Genomic DNA, 24,415 nt, shown 5'->3' on the forward strand with positions numbered 1-24,415 from the left:
GCGGTAGGCGGAAGCAATTAATGGGCCGACCATTTAACCAACAATTAATTGTCGTGGACAGCGACACGCATGAAGAGAGTACCGCGAAAGAAGAACGAGAGGATCAGTTGACGACAGACTTGGTGGAGTTGTGGGACGTGTCGGTCACACAGTACGTGCAGCGAGAGGCTCAGGAGAGAGCCGTCTCAGAAGGCACGGTACGTGGTGAACTCACTGTTAGCACCCTCGTCTTTGACCTACTCGGGAGTATTCCAAGGTTACTCGCCAGAAATTTGATTGCACTCCAAGACCAAAGGGAGGAAACGGCAAAGGAACTTCGGCGGCAACAAGTCCTCCGACAGTACGAGGAATGGAGTCGTAGGGAGGAAGAGGAGAGGGAGGCAAGTCGGCGTCGTACCTCTTGCACTTGATGCCCCTACGACCGAACAAAGACAGACGTACCATTGCTACCGAAGGAGTAGACACAGGCCGACAGGAGACGGCGACTAAGGGAGGTTGCCGACTCGAGGAGGCCAGAGAAACACAACAGAAGTCAGAGTGTGAGTCGGGAGAGGCAAAAACCGTGTATGTGGAAGGAGTTGGCCGAGGTCGCCAGGAACCTGCCACTTCCAGATGTAGCGGAAGATGATCTTGCCGCCCAGGCCCCACACTTGACGTCAAGTGAAGAAGACTCCAGAGCCGAATCACAAAGAACCTAATCGGAATTTTCCGAACAAGGAGAGGAGGCGGTACGAGACCTGCACGAGGAAATCGCCAGTATTTTAGAAGCAACGTTGTCTGGTATTAAAAATTTGTCCTTGTCAGAGGGCATCAAAATAGGAAGATCAGATCCGGAAACCCCGGGAAGGAGGGACTATAGAAGCGAAGGTGACCAAAGCCCGGTTGGCAGAGGCTCGACCAGACCAGGAGCGTACGGTACTTCCCGGACACATAGTACCTTTCCGACATATAGCCACTTCCAGGCACTGCATAAAACCGTATAGAATAGAACGATGGCACACACCCCGGAGAAGCAGAAACTCCCAAAATTCTTGGGCAACGGGTCAGAGAACCCGGTACGACATTGCAAGACATGCATCACCATTTGGGAAGCAAATGGCTAGGATGATCGGGACTACTGGGTGAAGGCATTTCCGGCCACTTTGCGAGGAATAGCTATCGACTGGTACACAGACCTCGATGCCCAGCATAAAACGTCCTGGAGCAATCTGAGGAAGGCCTTCGAGGAAGAATTCAAACTACCACGAGATGACAATGAAATTGTGGCAGAAATTTATAACACCAAACAAGGAAAAAACGAAAGTGTGCACGCATATAACAGAAGGCTGAGGGAACTACTTAACAAAATGGAGAACCAACCGACAGATGGCCTCAAGAAGTGGTGGTTCGTGGAAGGATTGGTACCATCCTTGAGAAGGACGATGAAAGTGGTCCCTCCGCCATCGTACGATGAAGCATACAACTGTGCCATGGATATTGAAAGTGAAAACAAGACATCCCGGGGGGAGCGACGGACCAGTGATGATGACAGCACGGACGACGACAGCGACGGGGGATCCAAAACCATGCAAGCACTTCGGAAGGATATGATGAGGATGATGAAGGAGTTAAAAGGTGACAGAGAAAGTGGTAGGGAAGGAAAAGAACTATGGTGTACTGACTACAAGACTGAAGGACACACTAAAGGAAGTTGCCCCCGTAAAGTTTTCTGTGACATCTGCCATGTAACGGGACATTCCACAAAGGAATGCCCGTACAACTTGAAAGCACGGAGCACACAAGTGCTCTACGCCCAACCCGACCAAACCACACCGTCGAAGCCAACAACAAACTCTGACGCCTCACCTAGAGGGTACAGGAATAATTAGAGGGATAACAATAGATCCAATAATAACACACCAAGGAGCAGAATTCAATACGACGGGAAGGGGCGACCCATGATTCAGTGTAGGAAGTGCAACGAATGGGGTCACTTTGCCCAAGAATGCCAAAACGAAGGTGATACAACAAGTTTGTTGTGCAGATGGTGCGGTCTAGGAAATCACGAGGACATAGATTATCCAAAACAAAAAGGGGTGAACATGCTTGATGTGGAGGGATTAGGAGAAGATGTACTGGCAATCACAAGGTTACAAAACAAGAAAGCCATGTATCTTGACCCTCGCACAGAAAAAGAAAGGCTCCAGGAGGCAAGGGCAGATATCGAGCGGGCGATGGCTGGAGAGCAGAGGGCTTCGCACGTGGCTGTCGGTACACCAGTCCGGTCAAAACCAGAGAAAACTATCATTAAGCAGATGTTACAAACCACAATACCCGTACGGGTGTATGACCTGCAGACCATGCCACAGTTAAGGATGGCTTTGACAAATGTAACCATGGACACTACCCTCGGTCAGGAACACCAAACGGTGGCGGAACCATGTAGTACGGACCCGGTGAAGGAATCTGGTACAGATGCCATGAATCCTATGCTACTCGCGGTGGGCGTCGGACGGAAATCGACAGTAGTAGAGATGGATATAATGGGACAAAAGCTTGCAAACACCATTGTTGATGGTGGGTCCGAAGTCAACGTATTACTAGAGGAAACTTGGCGAAGCCTCGGCAAGCCTACACTCTGGCCACCAACCTTCCACTTGGTCGGTGTCGATCAACACAGTATCAAACCCCTCGATACCCTCATGGCACAAAAGGTGGTAATTGGGACGTAGCAATTCCTTTTGGATTTTGTAGTCATTCTGCTCGAAAGGAAAGCGTACGACGCTCTTCTAGGAAGGGGGTGGCTGATCATGGCCAAAGCTAATCATAACTGGAAAACGAATACGCTGTCAATCGAGAGTGACGGTCATAAGTATGTAATTGATCTAAGGAACCAGTCCGTTAGCGAAGAGCTCACGTCATCGGACTCCGACTCAGAAGATTCAAATAGATGGGAGTGGGGTTCTGAAAGAGACAGAGGAGGGAAAGAACCCGATGAGGAAGGAGTGTTGGAATTGGACGGATGTCTCGAGGATGGAACCAATTCATTGGCGGGACTTTTTCATTGGCAAATGGAGGACTATGAGGTCTTCCAGTCGGAGTGTCACATGTTTCAAATATGTGAGATAGGAGAATCAAGCGGCGGGATGGAAGAACAACCCTTTCCCCCAGAGTGCGGTAGATACCAAGAGGGAATGGCACGGATGGACAACACGCCAACCCACCAGTTTGAACGGGATAAACCCATCAAGTACGAGGAAAGGGATGTGCAAAAAATCAATCTAGGCAAGGACGAGTACTCGTAAATGATACTCGTAGGGGATGACTGGAACCCCATACTGGATCACTCGTACGATGTACGATCAACAAAGAAGGGAGACTGGCATAGCCCGTATGGTGTACGACCTGCAAGGGGAAGAATACCGTACGACGGAACATTGCACCCACAGGAAACTAAGTCATACAATCTTATACGACAAGCAACGGATAAAGGAGAAAGAATGTACGGTCAAAAAACAGACATACCATTCGTGTAGGATCCGTACAATCCCCTCCTTCGCGGCGTTCGTACACGTAGGGAGCAGTTGTATGAAAAGTTTGAGGGTATATGTGCAGAGATTTGTGCCATCCATGTGGAGTTGAGTGAAGAGTTGGCATAGGTTGAAGAGGCTGTACAACCAGGGAGCGGAAGTGCACGAGTTAACCTGTACGGTATAGAGGCAGCAGTTGGTCCAATGGTCCGTACCAGTATGGGAAACCAGACAATGGCAAAGGAGGCCGCACTAGGGAAAAATGAGGTCGCCGTACAGGTAATTGGTACTTGTACAACATCAACAGGTACTGGTATGGTGCCAACAGGTACTGGTATGACAGAAACTGGTACGGTGCCAACAAGAACTGGTACGGTGCCAACATGTACTGGTACGACAGAAACTGGTACTTGTACGACATGAATTGGTACGGTGCCAACAAGAACTGGTACGATGTCAACAAGAACTGGTACTGTGCCAATAGGAACTGGTACTATGCAAGTAGGAACTGGTACGGTACCAATAGGAATTGGTACGGTACCAATAGGAATTGGTACGGTACCAGCAGAAACCAGTACAGTACCAACAAAAAACTGGTACGGTACCAGTACAAACCGGTATGGTACCAGCAAAAACTGGTACTGTGCTAGCATGAACTAGTATGGTACCAGCAGAAACCAGTACGGTACCAGCACAAACTAGTACGATACCAACACAAACCGGTACGATACGAGCAAAAACTGGTACTGATGACTTGGAGGCAGAAACCCGTACGGTACCAACAGAAACTGGTACAATGTTAGCAGAAACTGGTACGGTGGCAGCAGAAACTGGTACGATGGCGGCAGAAACTGGTATTGTGGAGGCAAAATCTGGTACGTTGGCAGCAAAAACTGGTACGGTGTCGGTAGAAACTGGTACGGTGCCAGCAAAAACCGGTACGGTACCAGCTAACTTAGAGGCAGCCTTGGATACTCTGACAGATGACGATATAGACACCTCGCTGGATGGATGGCTGGGGCAGTTTGCCCTCGCCCCACACCTTCCCCCCTCTCCTGCACCACATAACATGGCCATTGGGCCAAGCATGACCACAGATAGAGAGACCTTTGTCCCAGACTTGGCAGGAGAGAGATCCATTGATCAGGAACGGCAGTAGGGAAGGGACAAGCAGAGGGCAAGAGCTTTCATGGGACTTCATATCACACCACCCGACCCGAATGACCCAGCAGGCTCACTTGGACGATTCTTAGAGGAGCTACAAGAGCTCTCTGATGTTGCACGCAACATGGCTCAGCTTACTGGACAGATGGAGGCCAACAATTCAGCTGACGCTACACAGCTGTGTCACTTCATGACCAAGGGGTGCAAGGATGAGTTCATACAACACTTTGAGCAGCAGGGGTGGCCGGACCATAGTACGCTCGAGATGATTCAGAATCGGACCCACAGGCACCTGATAGGAGGTACAGACACTTTAGGCACCACCTTCCGCAGCATGGAGGGGGTTTTCCGAGAGGTGTACTTACAGATGCGGCAGCATCAAGTGGAGAAAGAGGCTCAATAGATGTGCATAACAACCCTGGAAAAGGAGGGTAAGAAGCAGGCAGAGTTGGCCATAGTAGAGAGGAGTCTGAGGAAGGAGATGGAAATGAAGATGACTACCTGTGAGGCCCACTGTAGCATACAGGAGAAGGAGGCACAGGCATTAGTAGCCCAGGTGGTGGCACTCACTTCACAGCTGGAACAAAAGGATAAAAAGCTATTGGAAGCTGCTCACATGGTAAAGAAAGCTCACGAACGACAGTTGATGACAGAAAAGAACCTGAAACTCCAGGCCGGACAGCAGCCTCCTACAGCGACCACTATAGGGACGTCTCCTCCCTCTTCTCGGTCTTAGCTATGTTTTTTAGTTATCTTGTCTGAGTCGTCTGGAAGATGACTACGTTCTTGGGGGGGCTAATGTTAGGGGTAAAAACGTATGTTAGTATGAATAATAATTATAAGTGTGTTGTGTGGTTATGTTTTGCTGTTGCCGAGAGGTTCCCGTCGGGTAGTTGGGAGTTGGTGACAGTTGGCAACTTGGCCAACCGTCGGTCTATATATTGTTTGGTTGGAACCTCGGTAGGGGGAGATTATGGATGGACAATTTTGGACATTGGAAAAGATATAACTTTCTCGTCTAATTATTATCATTTGTCATTTATGTTATGATGTACAATTGTTCTGTCCCATGAATGCTTGGTACGTGCAGGAACTACTGTGTTATCTGATTATTCACCAACTATACATTTAGGACTAAACACTCAAAACTCGCCGAGTTTTTGAGGTCTGCGAGTATTCATGACTTTAACTTGCAGCAAAAACTCGCCGAGTTTTTGCAAAAAACTCGGCTAGACTAAAAAAAGAGGCTGAAACATGTCAAAAAATTATCATTTTTTGTTTTTTCAGGTCAGTTTCATTCTCTTCATCAGAATATACACATGAAATATAACATTTAAGTATAAGTGGCATTTCAATATGTCTTTTTCTTTTCTTATACTTTATAACACCCGATGCCTTTATAAAATAATAAAAAGTATTTTTGGCCACTTGGGGGCGCTGCCCCCAAACCTCCGTCGAAAAATATAGGGGGAAATTGCGTTGATGGAAGTAGGGAAAATTTAACCTCCGAGTCTGATTAGGCTCCATATAACAACATAATTAGCATTGAAGAAATCTTGGTATTATACATTTTAGAGTTGAAAGTTTGAAACTATCAGTATGAATGATGAAATTTCAAATATTGCGCATTTGTAGATCTCCACCAAGATCTAGACCTATCTCTCTACCCCTCTTTTTCTCACCCTCAGAACTGGGAAGATCTCCACTGGGAAGAGGAAGATGAATAGTAAATAGTTTTAGCTAGAGCTGGGAAGAGGAAGTTGTAATTTTAATTTGTAATGATGTATTTACTTTTGGTTTTACAAAAACTATTTACTATTTTGCTTCCAGCCATCAGCATTCCTCATGAGGATGCGATTTTGTAGACACTTTGCATTTTAATATATCTAGAATCAGCTTGTTTCTTTTGTGTTATCATTTATTGACTCATTGGATGCATCTTCTCATTAAATTTTGCAAAAAAAATGCATTTTTTATTAAAATTAAGCGTGTTTTTACGTTGCCGAGTTTTTCGCCGAGTTTTTATCTCAGGGGCTTGGCGAGTCGAGCCGAGTTGCGAGTAGTCCAACTATGGGCTATACAACTTCTGGGCCACACCATTCTGAAGTATTATTGATGGGTACCAAATCTCAAAAATATTTTCTTGTTGTTAATCTATTTGTAGGTTGTATAATCCTAGAAGGGCAGATTGAATGAGTTTGTGAGCCGTACCAAATGCTGATCTGTGCTTGTGAAGGGGGTATGTGAGTCTCGTGACCAAAGTGCTGCACCTTTTTGAAATTTTTCTTTCTAATTGATGGCACCTAGTCTCTTAGGATTTTCCCATCAAAATTGAGCTGAACTTGTGGAGTTATCATGATTATAGGAGGTCATACATGAAATAAAAATGGAAGTATAAGTGACATTTATATTTTTGGGATGTTTGAGATGATTTTCAGATCTTTAGGAGTTACAATGCAAATTCTAGTTTTGGAGGATCTTATAAAATTTTAGACTTGGTCAAATTTCGGTGATCAACAATTTTTACTTTTTGGTGTGCTCTCAACGTGTGTTCAGTTTCAATAGGACAATTAGGCAATAGATCAAGGTGTTACCGGACCTACATCAGCATTACACTTTAACCTTGTAAAGTATTCTACTGTGGTTTCATTGATGATTTGATTATTTCATGTTATTTGGTGCTTGTTGGGGTTTTTGCAGCAGTTTGTTTATTTTCAGTACTTATATCAGCATATAGCAATTATACTTCCTACATGATGTTGTAATGCATGTGAGCTAACCTTGTAATACCTTAGATGGTAATATTGCCAGTGGTTCCTTTCTTGTACTCTGATGTATTTTGCTTCCAAGTGGAAGTATTAGAATTGCTTACCCCACTGAATAAGTGGAGAGTTTTATATTTTTCTTTTCTACTAAATAAGTGGTTGGTTTGGTTGTTTCTTACCCCACTCAACAAGTTATATGCTTTTAATTTGCTTTCCCTTTGAATAAGTGGAGGTGCCCTGTTTGCTTTCCCATTGCATAAGTGGAAGTGCCCTTGTTTACCCACTAATAATTGGATGTTTGTAATCACACCCCATTGAACAAGTGTGTTGTGTGCTTTCTTTTAGTTGCTTTAGTATTCCGCTGAATAAGTGATATTGGCTGGCTTGCTGCCTAGTGCATTTCATTTCAGCTGCAACAATGTAGTTAATTGTATAGGTCCTCAACACTGTATGCTTTCAGCTTGCGCATCTTGGTAACTGGGTGATTAAAAAGTGGAAAGGACATTGCATTGCATTGCACATTTTCAGTTGGTGAAACTTCAAAAAAATTTAGTTGTGAATATTACAGTGGTATCAAAATTGGTGATCTTGCTAGCCTATTGGGAAGCTAATCCTTGATGCAGATTCTTCAGTTGCATAACATTGTATCAAATTATCAATAGTTGTATGTTTCTAAACCAAAGGGTTTTCGTCCTTGAGTGTGGAGATTGTAACAATTCACCCAACTTTTTTTTTTTGGCACTGTAAAAATGCATATGCAATGCCTCCACACTGATCACCCAATTCTTGGAGTAGGCTAGGTGAGAGCATACATTGCTTTGACCACACCACTATCTATGATGTATGCAAGAAGATGATGGGGGAAAGCCAAGCAAAATACATAGGTGACTGAGCCCGCCTAATCACTATCTCTTCAGCGGACTACATGAATGCAATTCAAGCCATTGGCAGACTGGCTATGGTTGACTTAGGCCAAATTTGTCGATAATGCCAACTTGTTCAATGCTAGAACGGGCTGAATGACTATACTATAATGATTGGGAGTAAGCTGATCAAGTTACAAAATGAAATGCATACAAGAGGATGCCTTTGGCGGTACTACCATCAAGGGTTTACAAGATTATCATGAAATGCATTACAAAATAACAAGTATGAGATATATTGTTGATATAAAATTTTGATTATAAAATCAGTCTGCTGCAATTACACAAATTAGTCTGCTAGACTTAAGATAAGGAACATCTTACCAAAATGTATATACACCAACCCAGCTGGAGCATGATATTGGCCTTGAATTAAGAGGCTGGAAAGTGTTGATACAACTCTGTAACTGAACAATATTAAGCTGCTAATAGGAACTCAAACATGTACGGGTCTGTTTGATATGAAGCTGGAAACCAAGTACAATACCATATAAATCTCCAATAACATCAAACCCCAACTCCTAACTGTTGTGCGTATAGCACACACACCCCATAGCTGATAGGGGACCCCCGTTCTTAGTTTAGTTTGCGCGCGTGGTGGGTGAAAATGAGAGAGAGCCTGAAGAAAATCCAATCCTTTCGGTGCCTCCAAGGTCTTCCCAATGTTTGGCTTTGTTGACGTGTTTTTTATGACAGCGTCGAACACAGAATAAAGTTACCAAGGGTCACCTTATCCTCTCTTGATCAAAATTAGTCCGTATGCTAAGATTGCATAAAGTTCAAATGGCTAATTCCAAGGTTCCTTCAGTGCGTGGATGTGGCTCGATTGTTTGATGGGTTTGCTGTTAACCCAAGGGGCCTTACGTGTGTTCAATTGAAGAAGATGATAAACTTATGCAAGCTCGAGGATTTCTATATGGATGATTTGCAATGAAAGCCTTAGTTTTAGATTTTTTGATTTTCGAATTATGCAGAAAGTAAATGAGAGTAGGGTATAGAGAACTATGCTAAAGCTAATCTAATCCTAAGAACAGGAGACAGGATCACTCATGCAAAATCAAACCACGCTTTGCTTTGCCAACAGAGCACAACTACGCGAAGGCAGTGCAATCTTCAAAGGGTTTGTAGAGGTTTTTCAGATCACCAATATGGACCATCGAATCGAACAATCTTCATTGATGATTGAAGTTAAGCGTACACACATAACAAAAGGCTCAGGCTAACTTTGCATGGTATACAACAATCAGCTGCACACCAAAAGTATGAGCTCGGATTCTGCAACAAGTACTCATATCAAATCCGGTTCTCCGAGCAACATGTAAACAAATCTAATCTAACTGAAGAGAGCAAGACCATGCAAATTGCTAAAATAGAACAAGAATACATCATTAAAATCGAACAATGTATTAAGTTGGCTACTTCAACAATCGTGATGCAACAATCTTAGATAATAATCTCTCCTCTTGTTACAAATGAGGGGGGTCACCCCTTTATATAGGCCTCAAGCTATGATAAAATGCAAACCCTAATTAGGGTCTCCCCAAAAGATTCTCCACTCAAGATGCTACAAGGTGGGAATTGGCAATAAATACCCCATAAAGCCCATATACAATTAACTACAATCCTGCCAAAAATGGCACCCATAAAGCATTAATCAACCATTACATTCAAAAAGTGCCCACTATGCAATGAATGTACCCTCATGCAAAAATCACCCATGATGCCATAAATGCACCATCATCTCCTGAATGTGACGGCTACATGTAGAAGGAATCTGTCATATTGCCATAAATGTGATCTCTGCATGCAAAGAGATGCTTCATTAATTCAGCGTCTGTAGACTCGGTTGCCACTTGGTGACAAAAACCCCGAAGAGAGAAAACTTCAAGAGTGAGAATCTCTTACTCTGGAAGTATTTTCTTGAAGTTTTTGAACTTGCCTTGCTCTGGAAAAGATTTTCAATGATTTTTCAACATCTCCTATTTTTTAGGAACTTTCCTAAAATAGGGTCCGGGTCTAGGAGAGAGAATTCTCTCATGATTCCAAATCTATAGGAATTTTTGGATTCTGATAAGATTTGGTGTCCAAAAATGGAAATTTCAAAAATTTTCCTGAGGGGATTTCCGCTTTTCCATTCCTCGTTGACCCTTGGATTTTCATGCCTTAGACAAATTTTTAATTTTCAAGCTTAAGCATGGAATTCACCATGTCTTGGAATTTGATGATTTTCCATGCCTCCAAGCACCCCTCAATTTGGTGCTTTCCATTAGTCTAGGGTGCTATTTCCATGTGCAGAGGAATTCACACTTTGTTTGGAATCTTCCATCACTTCCTTCTTTTAGCGCATTCACCATGCATTGGGCGAAATTTCACTGAAGGCAAGGAATTTCATCAAATGCTATATCCTCCATGACCGCTCCATTTTGGCGCCCTGCTGAGTGCTTGGGCGGATTTTGGCTGTGGAGGAGGAATTTCATCAAATGTTGAATCCTCCATGACCCCTCCATTTTGGTGCCCTGCTGAGTGCTTGGGCGGATTTTGGCTGTGGAGGAGGAATTTCATCAAATGCTGAATCCTCCATGACCCCTCCATTTTGGCACCCTGCTAAGTGCTTGGGCGGAATTTCACTGTGGAGGAGGAATTTCATCAAATGTGAATCCTCCATGACCCCTTCATTTTGGTGCCCAGTTGAGGATTTGGGCGGAATTTCTCATTGGTGGGGGATTCATGCATTTTTCATGAATTCCATGGCAGGGTGGTTTTGGCGCATTGGTATCTTCTAGGGCGGAATTCTTGCTTGTGGAGGAAATTTATCAACTTTTCCTTCCCTTCTTGACCTCCTTACTTCAGCGCCCTCCTAAGGAGTAGGGCGGAATTTTGCCTTGTTCATGGATTCATTGACTTCTCTACGCATTCCATGCCTTGTGTGTTTTAGCGCTCTCTGGAGGAGTAGGGCGGAATTTCACTGTGGAGGAGGAATTCATCAATTTATGAATCCTCCATGAGACATCCATTTTGGCGCCTGTCCTTGGCCTGGGGTGGAATTTTGCTGTGGAGGAGGAATTCATCAATTTGTGAATCTTCCATAAGACATCCATTTTGGTCCCTGTCCTTGGCCTGGGGTGGAATTTTGCTATGGAGGAGGAATTCATCAATTTGTGAATCCTCCATGAGACATCCATTTTGGCACTTGTCCTTGGCCTGGGGCGGAATTTTGCCTTAGAGGAGGAATTTTGTCTTTTCATGTTTCTTCTAGACTTGGATGCATTTTGAGCCTCTTCCAGATCAGGCCAGCATATAAGAATTTAGGATGATTTTTCCAGACTTGGAGAAATTTCTCGAGCTTTCCATTTCAGGAGTGGGCTTCCAGCACTCAACCATCTTTTGGCTTTCTCTGTCTGCTTTCTGACTTTCCGGAACTAGAAATAGTTGCAAATGCCTGATCTTTGTCACCTTGCCCAAATGGTCCTGTCAGAACAAACTTTCCAAAAATAGAAACCTTTAAAGTGTCAATGTTAGACCCCTAGACAGGACACATGAATGACTTACTATAAATAGAAACTTACTAAAAATAGTAAGTTTGATTTTTGGAACTAAAATCCCTAAAAAATAGGAACTTTCTAAAAATAGAAAGTTACTCCATTTTGGCCCAAATTTTACTGGGAGGTTCCTTGAAGGGTCCTAATTCCAGTTGTATGTTTAGTTTCTTCAAAACCCTAACAGAAACCCCTAAAATCTAGGACAAAAGGCAGAATCCCTAAAAAAAGACAAAACAAGCCCTAGACTTCACCAAACTCGCTCAAACGAAAAGCAGATTAAATCCAAATGACCCTCGAACACCTGCAAAGCGGAGAGATTGACGAGACTGCCACCAAAACCCACAAAAAACCAAGACCAAACGACCAAAAAGGCCTAAAAGTTAGGGGGTCCCTATCTGGGAAGGGGTGATGTGTGATTAGGTCACAATAGGCTCAAGAGACCAAACATAAATGTTTAGAAGCCCCATCAATCCCGAGTTTCATAGGCCCCAAAATCAGCCTAAAAGCCAGGAATATCAAACAAAACTCTCAATTTCGGCCTTCAAACCCATAATGCAAGGCTAAAACTAAAGATCGGCCTAACATGCCGAAAATAAAGAAGCAAGTCTAAATCACACAATATGAACCCTCCCCATTTAGCCAAAAACGATAAAGGATTTACAATTACGCAAAAGTCTCTTTTGGATAACGAAACACCAAGGGGCAAGTTCGCATGTCAACTCAGTTGCTTGAAAATGAAAACCAAAGGGTCTAAGTTCACCAAAATCTCCTCTTGAGCCGAAAGTGATAAAAGACTCTCAAATTCACCTTCCAAGCCGAAACTTTAAACTCCTAAATCGCACCAAATAAATTTATAGGCCGAAAAAGGCCTCAAGGGTAGAATCGCGATTTCCGTCTCAAAAGGTGGGGTTAAGACTAAACTCAACCCTTTACTAGATTTTGTTAGAAAGGAGTAAAACGTTTAAAGTTTGCAAAAGAGGCGTCTAGGTCGAAAACCAGGCCATTAGGGAAAATCGCCCAAAAAGGCTTCATGGGCCGAAAATGGAAGGAGGGCAAATTTGTGCAAAAAGGCCTTGTAGGCCGAAAATGACTTAAGCTTCCAAAAAGCGGCTTCTTAGCCGAAATTGAAAAATAGACCAAGATCGTGCTTAACCTCCAAGTCGGAAAGCTCACAAAACACTTCGAAAAAGCCGAAAACAAAAGAAGGTAATATCGCGCGAAATCCTCGCTTAGCTGAAAATGGCACCACTCTAAATCGTGGGAAAACCCTAATTTTCCCAAAAATTCATTTTTTGGAGAGCACCATTCAAGTTTGAAGAGCGCACAAAAGGATGAATAGCCTGAAGTTTGAAAGGGGCGTGTAAAACGTGCAAAAGAAAATCATGCATTTCGACTATATAACCCGAAATTCATAAAAGGGGATTCTATTTTGATAAGGAGAACTCACGCAAAAGGAGGAAACATCCTGAAATTGGTAAGAAAGAGAACACAAATCTAGAATCACGCAAAGGAAAGAAGTTTCGGCCTTTTCATTCATTATGAAAGAAACAAATTCTTGCAAAATAGCTCCACAGACCGAAAAGGTCCAATTTTGCAAAATGGCTCTGTGGGCCGAAAAGTTCAATATCTCTGGAGTTCACACAAAATGGTCATTTGGCCTAAAATGAGAAGAGCTCACAATCGCGCAGTCGGGTCTAATAGGCTGAAAATCTCACACTTTGTTCAAGGTCGCGAATTTCATAAGACATAAGGCTTTTTTTAACCGAAGTCTCTCAAAGTGGTCTAAATGGCCGAAATTAGGAAAGGACGCTTAAATTGGAGTCATGCAAATCGCACCAAGCATCCAGAGAGCATGAATTTGCCTAAAGATCCCTAAATTCCAAAGAGAGGCAAATGAGCATTTAAAATAAAATCTCATATTTCACCTCTATCAGCTGAAAACTTAGGTGGAACACATTTTAACTTAAAAGATACATGTCACAAAGAGCTTCTCAATCCTGGAGTCCACCGAGATGAAGCTAGACATTTAAAATTTAACATTTGTTGAGCTAATTTATTTAATTTTTCAAATTGATTGATTAAAGATGAAATTGATTGTTCGAAGGAAAACGACGTTGAGGAAGAGCTAAAGCATCAACCCGGAGCTCAAATTGAAGACCTTATCGTGATCAATGCCAAGCTGGAAGTGAAGATGCAAGAATGCGCTGCGGATCGCGAGATCAGAACCAAGCATTGGGATGCGCCCCACTACCTGAACCACAAGCTGAAGATCATCAACCAGACTGAAGATCGAAGAACATTCAGAATGCAACAAGTATGCATTCTCGAGAAATACACAGTTGGATTAATTCTAGAAATTCATTTTTAAAAACTGAAATTGTTTTAATGTAAAACTGCTTGTGGGCCCCACTCAAGATATTTTGAAACAAAGGGGACATAGGTCAGTTATGTCTATCTACCAAATTGACCGAATTAAAGCCAAATAGTTGTCGGTAGTTGAGATAGTGGTTGAAGGGATAACTAAGAGTTAAGCGGGTATGGGCAGCCTTATTTTGTGGAATAAATCAGGACCCTTGGATGCAGTCCATCCTGGCCACCTATAAATCTATAAAAGGCAGAGGTCTTTCTTTTGTAAAGGGTTAGAGATTTTTGTTAGACTCTAGTTAGGCTGTTAGGTTTCAGTTAGAATAGGTTAGATTGTTAGAAGGTTAGATTTTAGGAGTAGCATAAAGATGCTGAAAAAATTGTTGTAATAGGCAATTGGAACCAATATATAGACATTGATTTGGTGTTTATCATCTTGTTTTCTTCTGTTTGCATGGTTTCTTTCAACATTTTAGATAGATCTTTTTGTTTTGGGTGTGCAGGTATTTGATGGATTCAAGCTCATACCATTGAGGATATACTGATTGTATGTTCTTGTGTATGGTTAGTTTGAGCCTTTAATTGCGTTTAGTTCAATTGCAGGTGTCCATCCGAGCTGCGCCATAATTGGGTGCTTAGCCATGCATTTGCAGTCTGAAAATCTTCCAAGTCCCTTTAAAGATTGCACCGTTCCTGCGAGGTTGTGAGCCATTCTGGCCAAGAAGGGATTGGTTATGTTGAATCCATCTACCTGCACACCAGCCTGGCTAATCTTAGGTCTCTTAACCCTTCTCTTTTTCTTTTATTTCCCAGTTCGAGAATCGCAGCAGACTAGCTTGTTGTAAAACGTAAGTCCCCTTGTGCTCCTAGCAAAACACGTCGACTGTTGAGTTATCCTGTAGTCAAGAACTGACATTTGGAACCTTGAGGTTGTCCCCACATGATCAAACCAAACAGCATTAGGGCTTCGTTATACAAGAGAGGATAGGATACTCGGCAAGATCATTCTATTCTGTGTTGGTCGGATAGAGTTGCAGCGATGCGATTTTAGACATGTCAACACTAACAATTAGGAGTATCTAAACTGTTCGGAAACAATCATATACTAACTCCAAACAGGTGAAAACCAATGTATATTAGATTGGATTGCACTCAAAGTAATCACAGGTTTGAAATGCAGTGTTAGTGTTGCTGGTATTATAGGTACAAGAGATATAGAGCTCATAAAACTCTTAGAAATAACCAAAGTTCACATTTTCTTTTCTTGGTTTCAAGAACAAACCCCAAGGCACCACCGAGCATGGAAGAAGCTTCCTCAAAACCTAGGCGCTTTGGACTGCACTTTTCATGTCCTTTAGAAGCATGGTACAGTCCCTCAAATGTGGTATGGCTTCCTCTTCAACAATCTCTAGAAGTACGACTTATATGAAGGATCTTGGGAGCTAGATACAAGGCAAAACATAATACAACTGCGTGTTAGCAATCAACAAGAAGAAATAATTCATCCATTTTGGGTACAACCTAGCCAGGGAAAGAAATGGTACGATTAGCTCCAAAACCTCTAGTCACTTCACAAACCCACAAAATTCTTAAATTTGTATCATAAATCCTTGCACACCAATAACTTGTCAAAACACACCAAAAATATCCATTGAAGTAGTAGCTAGAAATATGGGAAGAACTCATGTCTCACTAAGAGAAACTAGCAAATAAGAAAACGGTAACCCTTTTTTGTCCACAACTCCTTTTATAAGCTTTTGGATGAATAAAATATTATTTATTATTATCCCTTTTTGGCGCCATATTGTACTTTTGAATTATAAATAACTTTTTAAAAGTGCAAATGTTCATCTTTTTCCCCCTTGAGCCTAGCATCACTTTTTTGCATAACTTAAAGTCATGTTTTTGAATTATTAAATATAAGCTGTCAATATAAAATATTAAAAGTAACTATTTTGACTACTTAGCTTATTTAAAGTAATTTCCCTTTTCCAATGCCAATTAGCTTACGTGAAAACTTTGGAAAGTAAGTTAATGGCCAAATAATTGCTCATGTGTGAGAAGCGGACATTACAGAGATGAACAGAATGCTCAAGCTTTACAAAAAGGGTGTGATAGCAATAATAATAAAATCCTTTTTCCTTTCCAACCATTCTTTTATATTCTTCCTTTCTCATTTCAAATAATTTTTTCCCACTCTAAAAACATCTCCAAAAGTGTTCTGAAACTTTCAAATAAAAGTTTCATTTTGACCCACTTTAGAGAAAAATAATAGTACTTAAATTGCCCCTATATAAAATTATAAAATAAAGTTAGTGGACCACTTAAACTATTATTATTAATTTATTTCCCAAATAATACTTGAACGTTACCTCATTTCATGCAAAGAAGGTTTTACTTTCATCATTTTTTTACTTCCTGATGCTTATATTTGTATTGATTGTTTATAGGCTACTTGTGCACATTAAAATAACTCTCTTTTCCATTATTTTTTATGACACTATAATCCTTTTTTATGCCTTGAAGAAATTAAATATTTAAAATGACTCTGCACTGTTGGTATACAGTTTTGATGATTTTCTAATGGATTTGAAACAAAGCAAAAGAAAGACTATTCGTCAAGAACGCAAAAAGGTAATAGGCAAGTTTTAATAAAAGCATTGTGTTAGAAATTTTCTATTCAAATAAGTTTAATAAAATGCATGAATGATTCATGGTGTCAATGTGAATGAACATATAAAGGATGTTTTGAGCACCCTTAATATCCTTTTGATTTAGGGGCATTTGTTTGCATTAGGTGCTTGCAAACTATCTGCAAGACCTGCAAATCCTACTCTAATTTGAAATTTCTATATGCAATGCAAGTGTGATTTAATTTGGGATCTCAGCTAGACTGGAAGAAATTGATAAGATTAGAGGAAGAACTAATTCGATTTGCCAATCAATAAGGGTAATTGCTTCGAATTTAACACATTGAATTGCAGTAATTCAGAATTTAACTCAGAATTATACAATATCAACAGTCTCATAATTAACAACTAAAATCAGAATGGAAACAATAAGCGAACTGCATCAATCACAACGACATCATAATGAACTATTCAAATCAGGACTAGAATCATAAACTACACACATAAACAAGAAAATAAACGTTGGCCATTTCACCAATTTTCACGAGTCCTTTTTCAATCAGACTGATGCATGGAACACAAAATCACTCCTCAAACAACTCGTCTATTATTAATTTAAATAAAATGATTTTGTTGAGAACAAATGAATTTTTTTTAAAGATCCAGTAATGAGGGTTGGTAATGGAATCCTTGATCCCTTGCGTCTTGCAAGGATGCCACTAGACTTACTCCACTCCTCTGGCTTGAATAGTGTTTACTTGGGTATTCTACTTGAATGATTTATAGAGTAAATGGAAATAATAGAATAACAGAACATAACAATATTAATTACTCACAACAATATTCCAGAAGGACATGTCTTTGTATTCATTCCTTTATTTAGTATATGTCCAATAGATACAAGAACTCCTATGTGTGGTCCTTGACTACAAGTACAACAAGAAACATATAACCAAGCCAACATTGGTTGAAACTTGAGAATGCCAACCATTAGCAACTACCAACCGTTGGCAACTACTAACTAATACCCAACTGTTGGGGACAAATTACATAATTACATATTAAATTGTTTTATTTATTGCCGAACTATATCAACCCCTCAAAACAGAAAGTCGTCTTCCAGATGACATCTGAAAAAATCAGGGTCTGACAACATCAAAACAAGACTATGAAAAGGGGGATGCAAAGACATCCTTGGGTATATAGACTATTTAGGAGGGGGTTTAGGGGATCAAAGTTGCCGAAATCAGTGGACGATCTCTGTGAACAGCTTCCAATGTTGAGCTACTACCAACTCTCACTCCCATGCTATCTTCACCATACGTGTAGCCTCAACTATTTGGCCTTTTGTTTGCTCAATCTCCTCCTTTGCAACTAGTTGTGCCTCCGTCTCGGCAAGTTTTGCTTTTGTGGTTGTCACTTTAGTCCATTTTGCCTCAGTGAGCTGTGCTTGTTGGGTCAATTGTTCCTTGAACTTTTGGATGCAGTTAGCCATCTCGGCATGTATTGTCTGGACCTTTTGGAGGGCCCCATCCTTGGATTGTGCAGTCACGTCAAGAAAGAATATCTGATGCTTCAATTTAAGAAATAGATTTCTGAGGTAGGTCTCCATGTCAAATAGAGCTGAAATTACTCATGTCTTCACCCCACAGTTTTCCTTGCAGGGTGCCAAGCTGTCATCATCTTCAGAGTCTCTATCCCTGATCATCCTTGAGAAGTGAAGCATCTGGCAAATTCCCCTTCGCATTCCATTTGCATGAATGCCAAGATGTGTCGGGCTTCTCTCGCCACCAATGTAGAATGTCGCATATCCAATCGCCACAAGATGTCCCCAACCTCTTACATAACTATGGCCATGGACCGTAAACATTGTAGATTTCTGCAAATGGTGCCAATTGGATCCTCCTCGTTTGGCTTTGCAATCTCAGTGATTATGCATTTTGACTCTCTCTCACTTGACTCCTCTAGATCCTTAGATGGATCAGCCATGGGCAACTCTTGGGAAACTAACGGTGGCTGTGGTGCAATCTCCTATATGTTCTCCACACTAGGTGGAGTTGCTTGTGCAGGGCTTGAATTGTTGTTGATTCTCTGCCATTGTCTTCAATGCTGTCAATGTCCATAATTCTGTAAATCCCCTATTTATAGGCTGTCAATTCCCAAAGGGAAACATGTCTTATTACCTAATATATTACACTAATTCAGAGTAGATAATTAAAGTTGCTCATAATACAACTTAATATTGTCATTACTCCAGTCCTAATTACACTTCTAATTCTCAATCCCACAAGAGGGCATGGGCTTGTCTAGGGCGCTGTGACACCACCTCCCTAATACAGCCCAGATGTCAGGAACATCAGCCCATTCACCCTTGGGGCTCTTTCATCTTGGAGTGGATTTACTCTGCCTCACCCTAACAGCACCCGTCTCTTTTGGGGATTAGAAGAATCAGAATAGATTTAAGACTTAGGACAAAGTTATGTACATATCACCTGTATTATGGATATTATAAGTAGTCTTTGATATTCTGAATTATATTACTGTCTATCTTGTTATTAAGTATTCCAGATTACATTCCAGTTTATGAATTATCTAAACAAGACTGATTTATATACCTGAATTATTATTCTGTTATTAATGTACTCAAATCATCTTTGAGCCAGATTATATATATATATATAATGACTAAAGTTAAGGAATCATGATAGTGGCAGCATACGTACCAGTTCTAATGATTGGACCAGATAAACTGTAGTCCCTTCGTTCCCGATTTCCTTTCCTTTGATATCTCCTTCTCAATGTAGATATTCCTTAATATATCCTTAATACTTAATAGCTCTTCCTACAACCGGTGGTGATGGTTCGGGAAGAGACGTCTTCCTTTGACTGCTGCCCTCATCGACTTTTAAGGGTACAGTTATAATGATTGGTGGTAGCTGTTGGGGAATATGAGTCCCATCCCCATGGAGCATAATATATTAATAACAATACAACGTATGCAGTCAATGCATTTAATGAATTAAAATAATAAATTAATCATTAGCAATAATAAGAATAAGTGCAAGGATAGGATAAGAAGATCAGAAATCTGATTAAATTTATGTAGGGATATTACAAATTTGCTTCCCTCAGGAGGATGTCTTACCCTCATTGTTGATGTCTATTGTTTGATTGTAGGCATCAACATGCAAGGATGGAGGGATCACTTTCATCTTTTTCGTAGTGATGGAATCAATCCCTCAATGAATCATTGCTTCTTCAATCCATTGGCCTACTAGTTCTCCAACTTGACCAACAGTTCTTTGAGCCTATGATTGTAAGCCTGCATATCCTCATGCTTCCCTCGTTTGGTGTTGTAAATCTCGGCCACTATCTCATTGTCATCCCTCAACAATTTGAACTCTACCTCAAACACTTTCTCTAGTGCATCCCATGAGGCTGTGGATGTTGCTTTGTGTTCCGTGAACCAATCTATGGTTATACATCGTAGCATTTCTGTAAATGTTCTCAGCCAAATTTTTTTGTCTTCTTGGCTGTTCACTGTCCATATGGTCTCACATGTCTTACAGTGTCTCATAGTGTCACCATCTTCCTCGCCTAACGTGTTCCTCTCTGCATCCTCCTTAAACGTCCCTTGCACTTTGGTTATCTTCAGACTCATTCTTGCATTCCCTTCGTCTAGGTGTCTTTGGCTCAATTCATCTAGTTCTCAACTCCATAGAAATGAATAACTTCTCAATGCTGCATTTGTTATTCTCAAATGTCTCAGTTAATTTACTTTCGTGGTTTATTTCTTTCTCCTAATCTGATGTTGACTATATGGATGGATGGCCTATTTGGTCAACAAGGTCTTGATATACTTTGTCAGGGAGTGGTAGGTGTCTAGCTATCTTCTCCCACTCTCCCTTCATATGTTCTTTAGTGAAAGTCTTCCTTTCTTCTCGACTACAACTTTGATTATCACTTCACTTCTACTTCTTGGTGGGCTTGGGATTTTTGTCAGGAATCCTTTGGTTTCTTTGACAATTCCTCTCAGTTGCTTGCGTTGTTCTTGTTCTCTCAATCGAAAGGATCTTCTCATTGATCCTTTTGTTGCTTTTAGGATCTCTTGAAATATGTGTTTTGTCTTTGTTAGGTTACACGTGCATTAATTTTTGGGAGTACGTCTCCTATTGGTGTCACATTCTTCCTCAAATGCTGATTCCTTTCTTCTTACTGTTCAAGTATTTGTTGCCTTCGCTACTCCTGATCTCTCTCATCTTGAAGTATTGTACGATGATAAAATGGTGTGCAATAAGCCTTGGCAGTTTGTGCAGTAGACGATCAAATTTTTCCTTGACGGTGAGATTGTCCCAGATGGCATCTTGAGGGACTTCTCTCTTGAAAGCTACCCTTTGAATGTGTTCTTTTAACGAGATGTCCCACAACTTTACCAGGTCCTGTGTAAGTTGGTCTTCTTGTTCCTCATCGGCTTGTACATGTTCATCTACAAGCTGTCCCTTTACACCACCATGATTCCCATTTGTGAATTATACTTGCCAGAGTTCGAATTGACGATGATGCCAATTGTTTACTCGATTATTCTATTTGAATGATTTACAAAGCAAACAAAAGTAACAAAATAACATAAAAGAACGATATCAATTACTCACAACAATATTCCAAAAGGAGGTCTTTGTATTCATTCATTTATTTACTGGATGTGCAATAGGTATAGGAAATTTTGTTTGTGGTCCGTTACTACAAGTACAACAGGAAATATATAGCCAAGTGGATGTTGGTTGAGAGTGCCAACTGTTGGCGAGTACAACTAACACCCAACTGTTAGGGACAAATTACTTAATTACATATTAGCTTATTTTATTTATTGCTGAACTACAAGCACTTGTTACTTTTTCCCTCGCATCTCCTCATGCAAGGTTCCACTCCATCTTCTCTCTAGCATCTCTCTCCTACAAACCTTTAGTTTTGCACCTATGGCTTGAACACTTTCATTTTCTATCTCTGCCTATAGGGCAACTACTCCCTCCTTCTTGTACTCCTTTAATGCTCCTACATCACGTACAAGCTACCACACACTACCACTAAAATGGGGATATCACTCCAACGTGCCCAACAATGCTAAGATGTCCTTGGGGAGAATTGAACCTTGATCACCAACATGAGAATCATGTGGTCCTACCATTTGACTACAACCTCTTTGACTAGAACAATTGAACTGTTGAGCAATTGCAGAAATACAAATTTGAAATCTGGACTATTTTCTTGCTTTCTTGTAAGTGGTGACATTTAGACATAACGTCTAGAATAATAATGCTAAATAACTTGATACAACAGATTGACCCTCTTATTATCTTCAGTTTAGGCAATTCTCCTTAGCTGCTACCAAACAAACATCCAAAGAACAGCTTGGAATGTTCTGCAACATGTGTAACTTCCTTCGATTCTTACTTTGGTGTGTAACCCCTTTGGAATCTTGCAGTTATGCACAGCTTGTTTGACATGTCGCTCAACAAAGCGGTTACCTATTGCAATAAAATGGTTGTTTTGGACCGCTTGGCAACAATCTTGCAGAGAAAATTTGGTCTCTTGCATAGCAAGTTTATTAGCTTGCAGAACAAAGCATTAGCTTGCAGGAGAATGTATTAGTGTGCACAACAAAACATATATGCATGTTCTGTGCAACAGGTCCAAACTTTTATGAGATACACAAACAATTTTTGATTTTTTTCTAATGAATCGGTATTAGATAATTGGTTCATTCTGCCTTTTATTACTTAAAAGTTAATCAATTCATCTGTTATAATAATAAAATAAGACTGAAATCACTTCACAAATATATTTATGTAAAAATGGATCATTGGGCCACTTTTCAGATTAAAAAAGCATTGTTTGAGGAATGCCAAAAGATGTACATCAGTATGCATTTCTAGGGCTCATCATTACACCTAGCCTCATATTGCGCTTGCTTATGCAACCTAAATCACTCGATAAGGATGGTGTGCTATGTTAGAGAGACATGCTGTCTTGGAGTAATATGGTTCTGTGTGGTGCTTCTCTGTAACATGGTAGTGACCCTGATTTTTTTCAATCTTTTCCTAATTATATTGCCGCCCATTCTCAATTCTGCTATGTCCACAATTTGATCTTTATAGATGACTGTAGCTCTCTTTTTCTATTGGATTTGCAAAAGGCAATGGTGATGTGGCTTGTAATGTATTCTACGAGAAGGCGCATTGACGAAATATAAGGGTGGCATCTTTACCTCGCATCTTTTATGTCTGGCTGGTATGTACTAATTACCATCCACTTGTAATAATGCTTTTGACTTTGCTGTCTGTGTTAGACAATGACGATTATTTTTTGTAAATCTCAATCATTTATTAATCTGCCCTTATTTTTGATGATATTGAATTTTGTATCACAAAAATCTTTTCCATTTTTCATCATTATGGGACTTTAGAATGAGTTTCCTTACCCACCCAAACTGAATGTTCATGCTCATCCTTGGATGTCAGAAGCCCGTGTTTTGTTGTTTTTGTAAGATTAATTTGGGAAAAGTGGAATGTATGGGTGGAAAGGGGATGAAGTGACTAAAGTTATATAGTCATAGAACATCATGACATGTCAAGGAAAAAGATAAAATGTACATAATATACCAGGATTGGTTTTACAAATAGAAAATGGATCAGCACTTTTTCAGAATGTGCATTGAAGATTTTGAAAACACGGGGAGGGTGTTTGCACAAAAACTATTTATGTAGCAAGAAATTGTTGCACAAGCAAAAACTATTTATGTAGCAAGTTTTTGCACAATCACTGCTTGTGCAACAATTTTTTGCAGAATCACTACATTGCTTGCACTACAATCTCCTACATGACAATTGCTTGCACAACTACTGCAACATTTGCATTATGAACATTGTTGAAGATGATGAAACTTTGTTATAGTTTATTTATAGAGTTTTCATTTTTGGTTTGATCTTCTAGAGACTAGTTTTAGATTAATTTAATTTTTGCTTTGATCTGTCAGAAACTGTTTTTCATACCCATCTTTTTGAAAAAAAAATGCTTAGCGACTATGAATTTGGTGAAGGCATAGTGATACCTTTAATCAACTCAACATACATCAAGGTTTGTAGTGATTTAGTGAATTCCTCCTTTGACAACGGTCTGTGATATAAGTTTAGATGATGATCATTTACTATCATTGAAAATTTGACGTCATTATTCCTACACAATTTGAATTCTCCATCGTCAAACATGGTTTTGATTTTGTAGGGTCCTTGCCACTTGGTTAGGTGCTTAACCTTAAAATCATTATATTGCAAATCATATAATATGGCCCAATTAACTGAACTGGAACTGTTTGGCCTTGATAAAAGGGTCATGCCATAGTTTCCTTTGCTTTCGGATAACTGTTGTGTAAAGAAAGAGCTTGCAGGTAGATCTTATCTAAGGTATCAATGTGTTGTTTTTGAGCCTTAGACAAATCCATGCCTACCTGTAGTACTATGTGTA

General features: G+C 40.5%; 1 protein-coding gene across 3 annotated transcripts in view; it reads left to right on the forward strand.

Annotated features, from left to right (window-relative positions):
- Positions 1-24,415, forward strand: part of LOC131038920 (uncharacterized) — a 302,639-nt gene that overhangs the window by 159,544 nt on the left and 118,680 nt on the right. For all 3 annotated transcript variants that reach the window (XM_057971505.2, XM_057971504.2, XM_057971506.2), the window contains exon 7: positions 16,832-16,898. In XM_057971505.2, coding sequence (XP_057827488.2) covers positions 16,832-16,898 — 67 coding nt within the window. The remainder of the gene's footprint in view (positions 1-16,831; positions 16,899-24,415) is intronic.

The sequence above is a fragment of the Cryptomeria japonica genome, chromosome 3 (assembly GCF_030272615.1).
Source record: "Cryptomeria japonica chromosome 3, Sugi_1.0, whole genome shotgun sequence".
Taxonomy (NCBI): domain Eukaryota; kingdom Viridiplantae; phylum Streptophyta; class Pinopsida; order Cupressales; family Cupressaceae; genus Cryptomeria; species Cryptomeria japonica.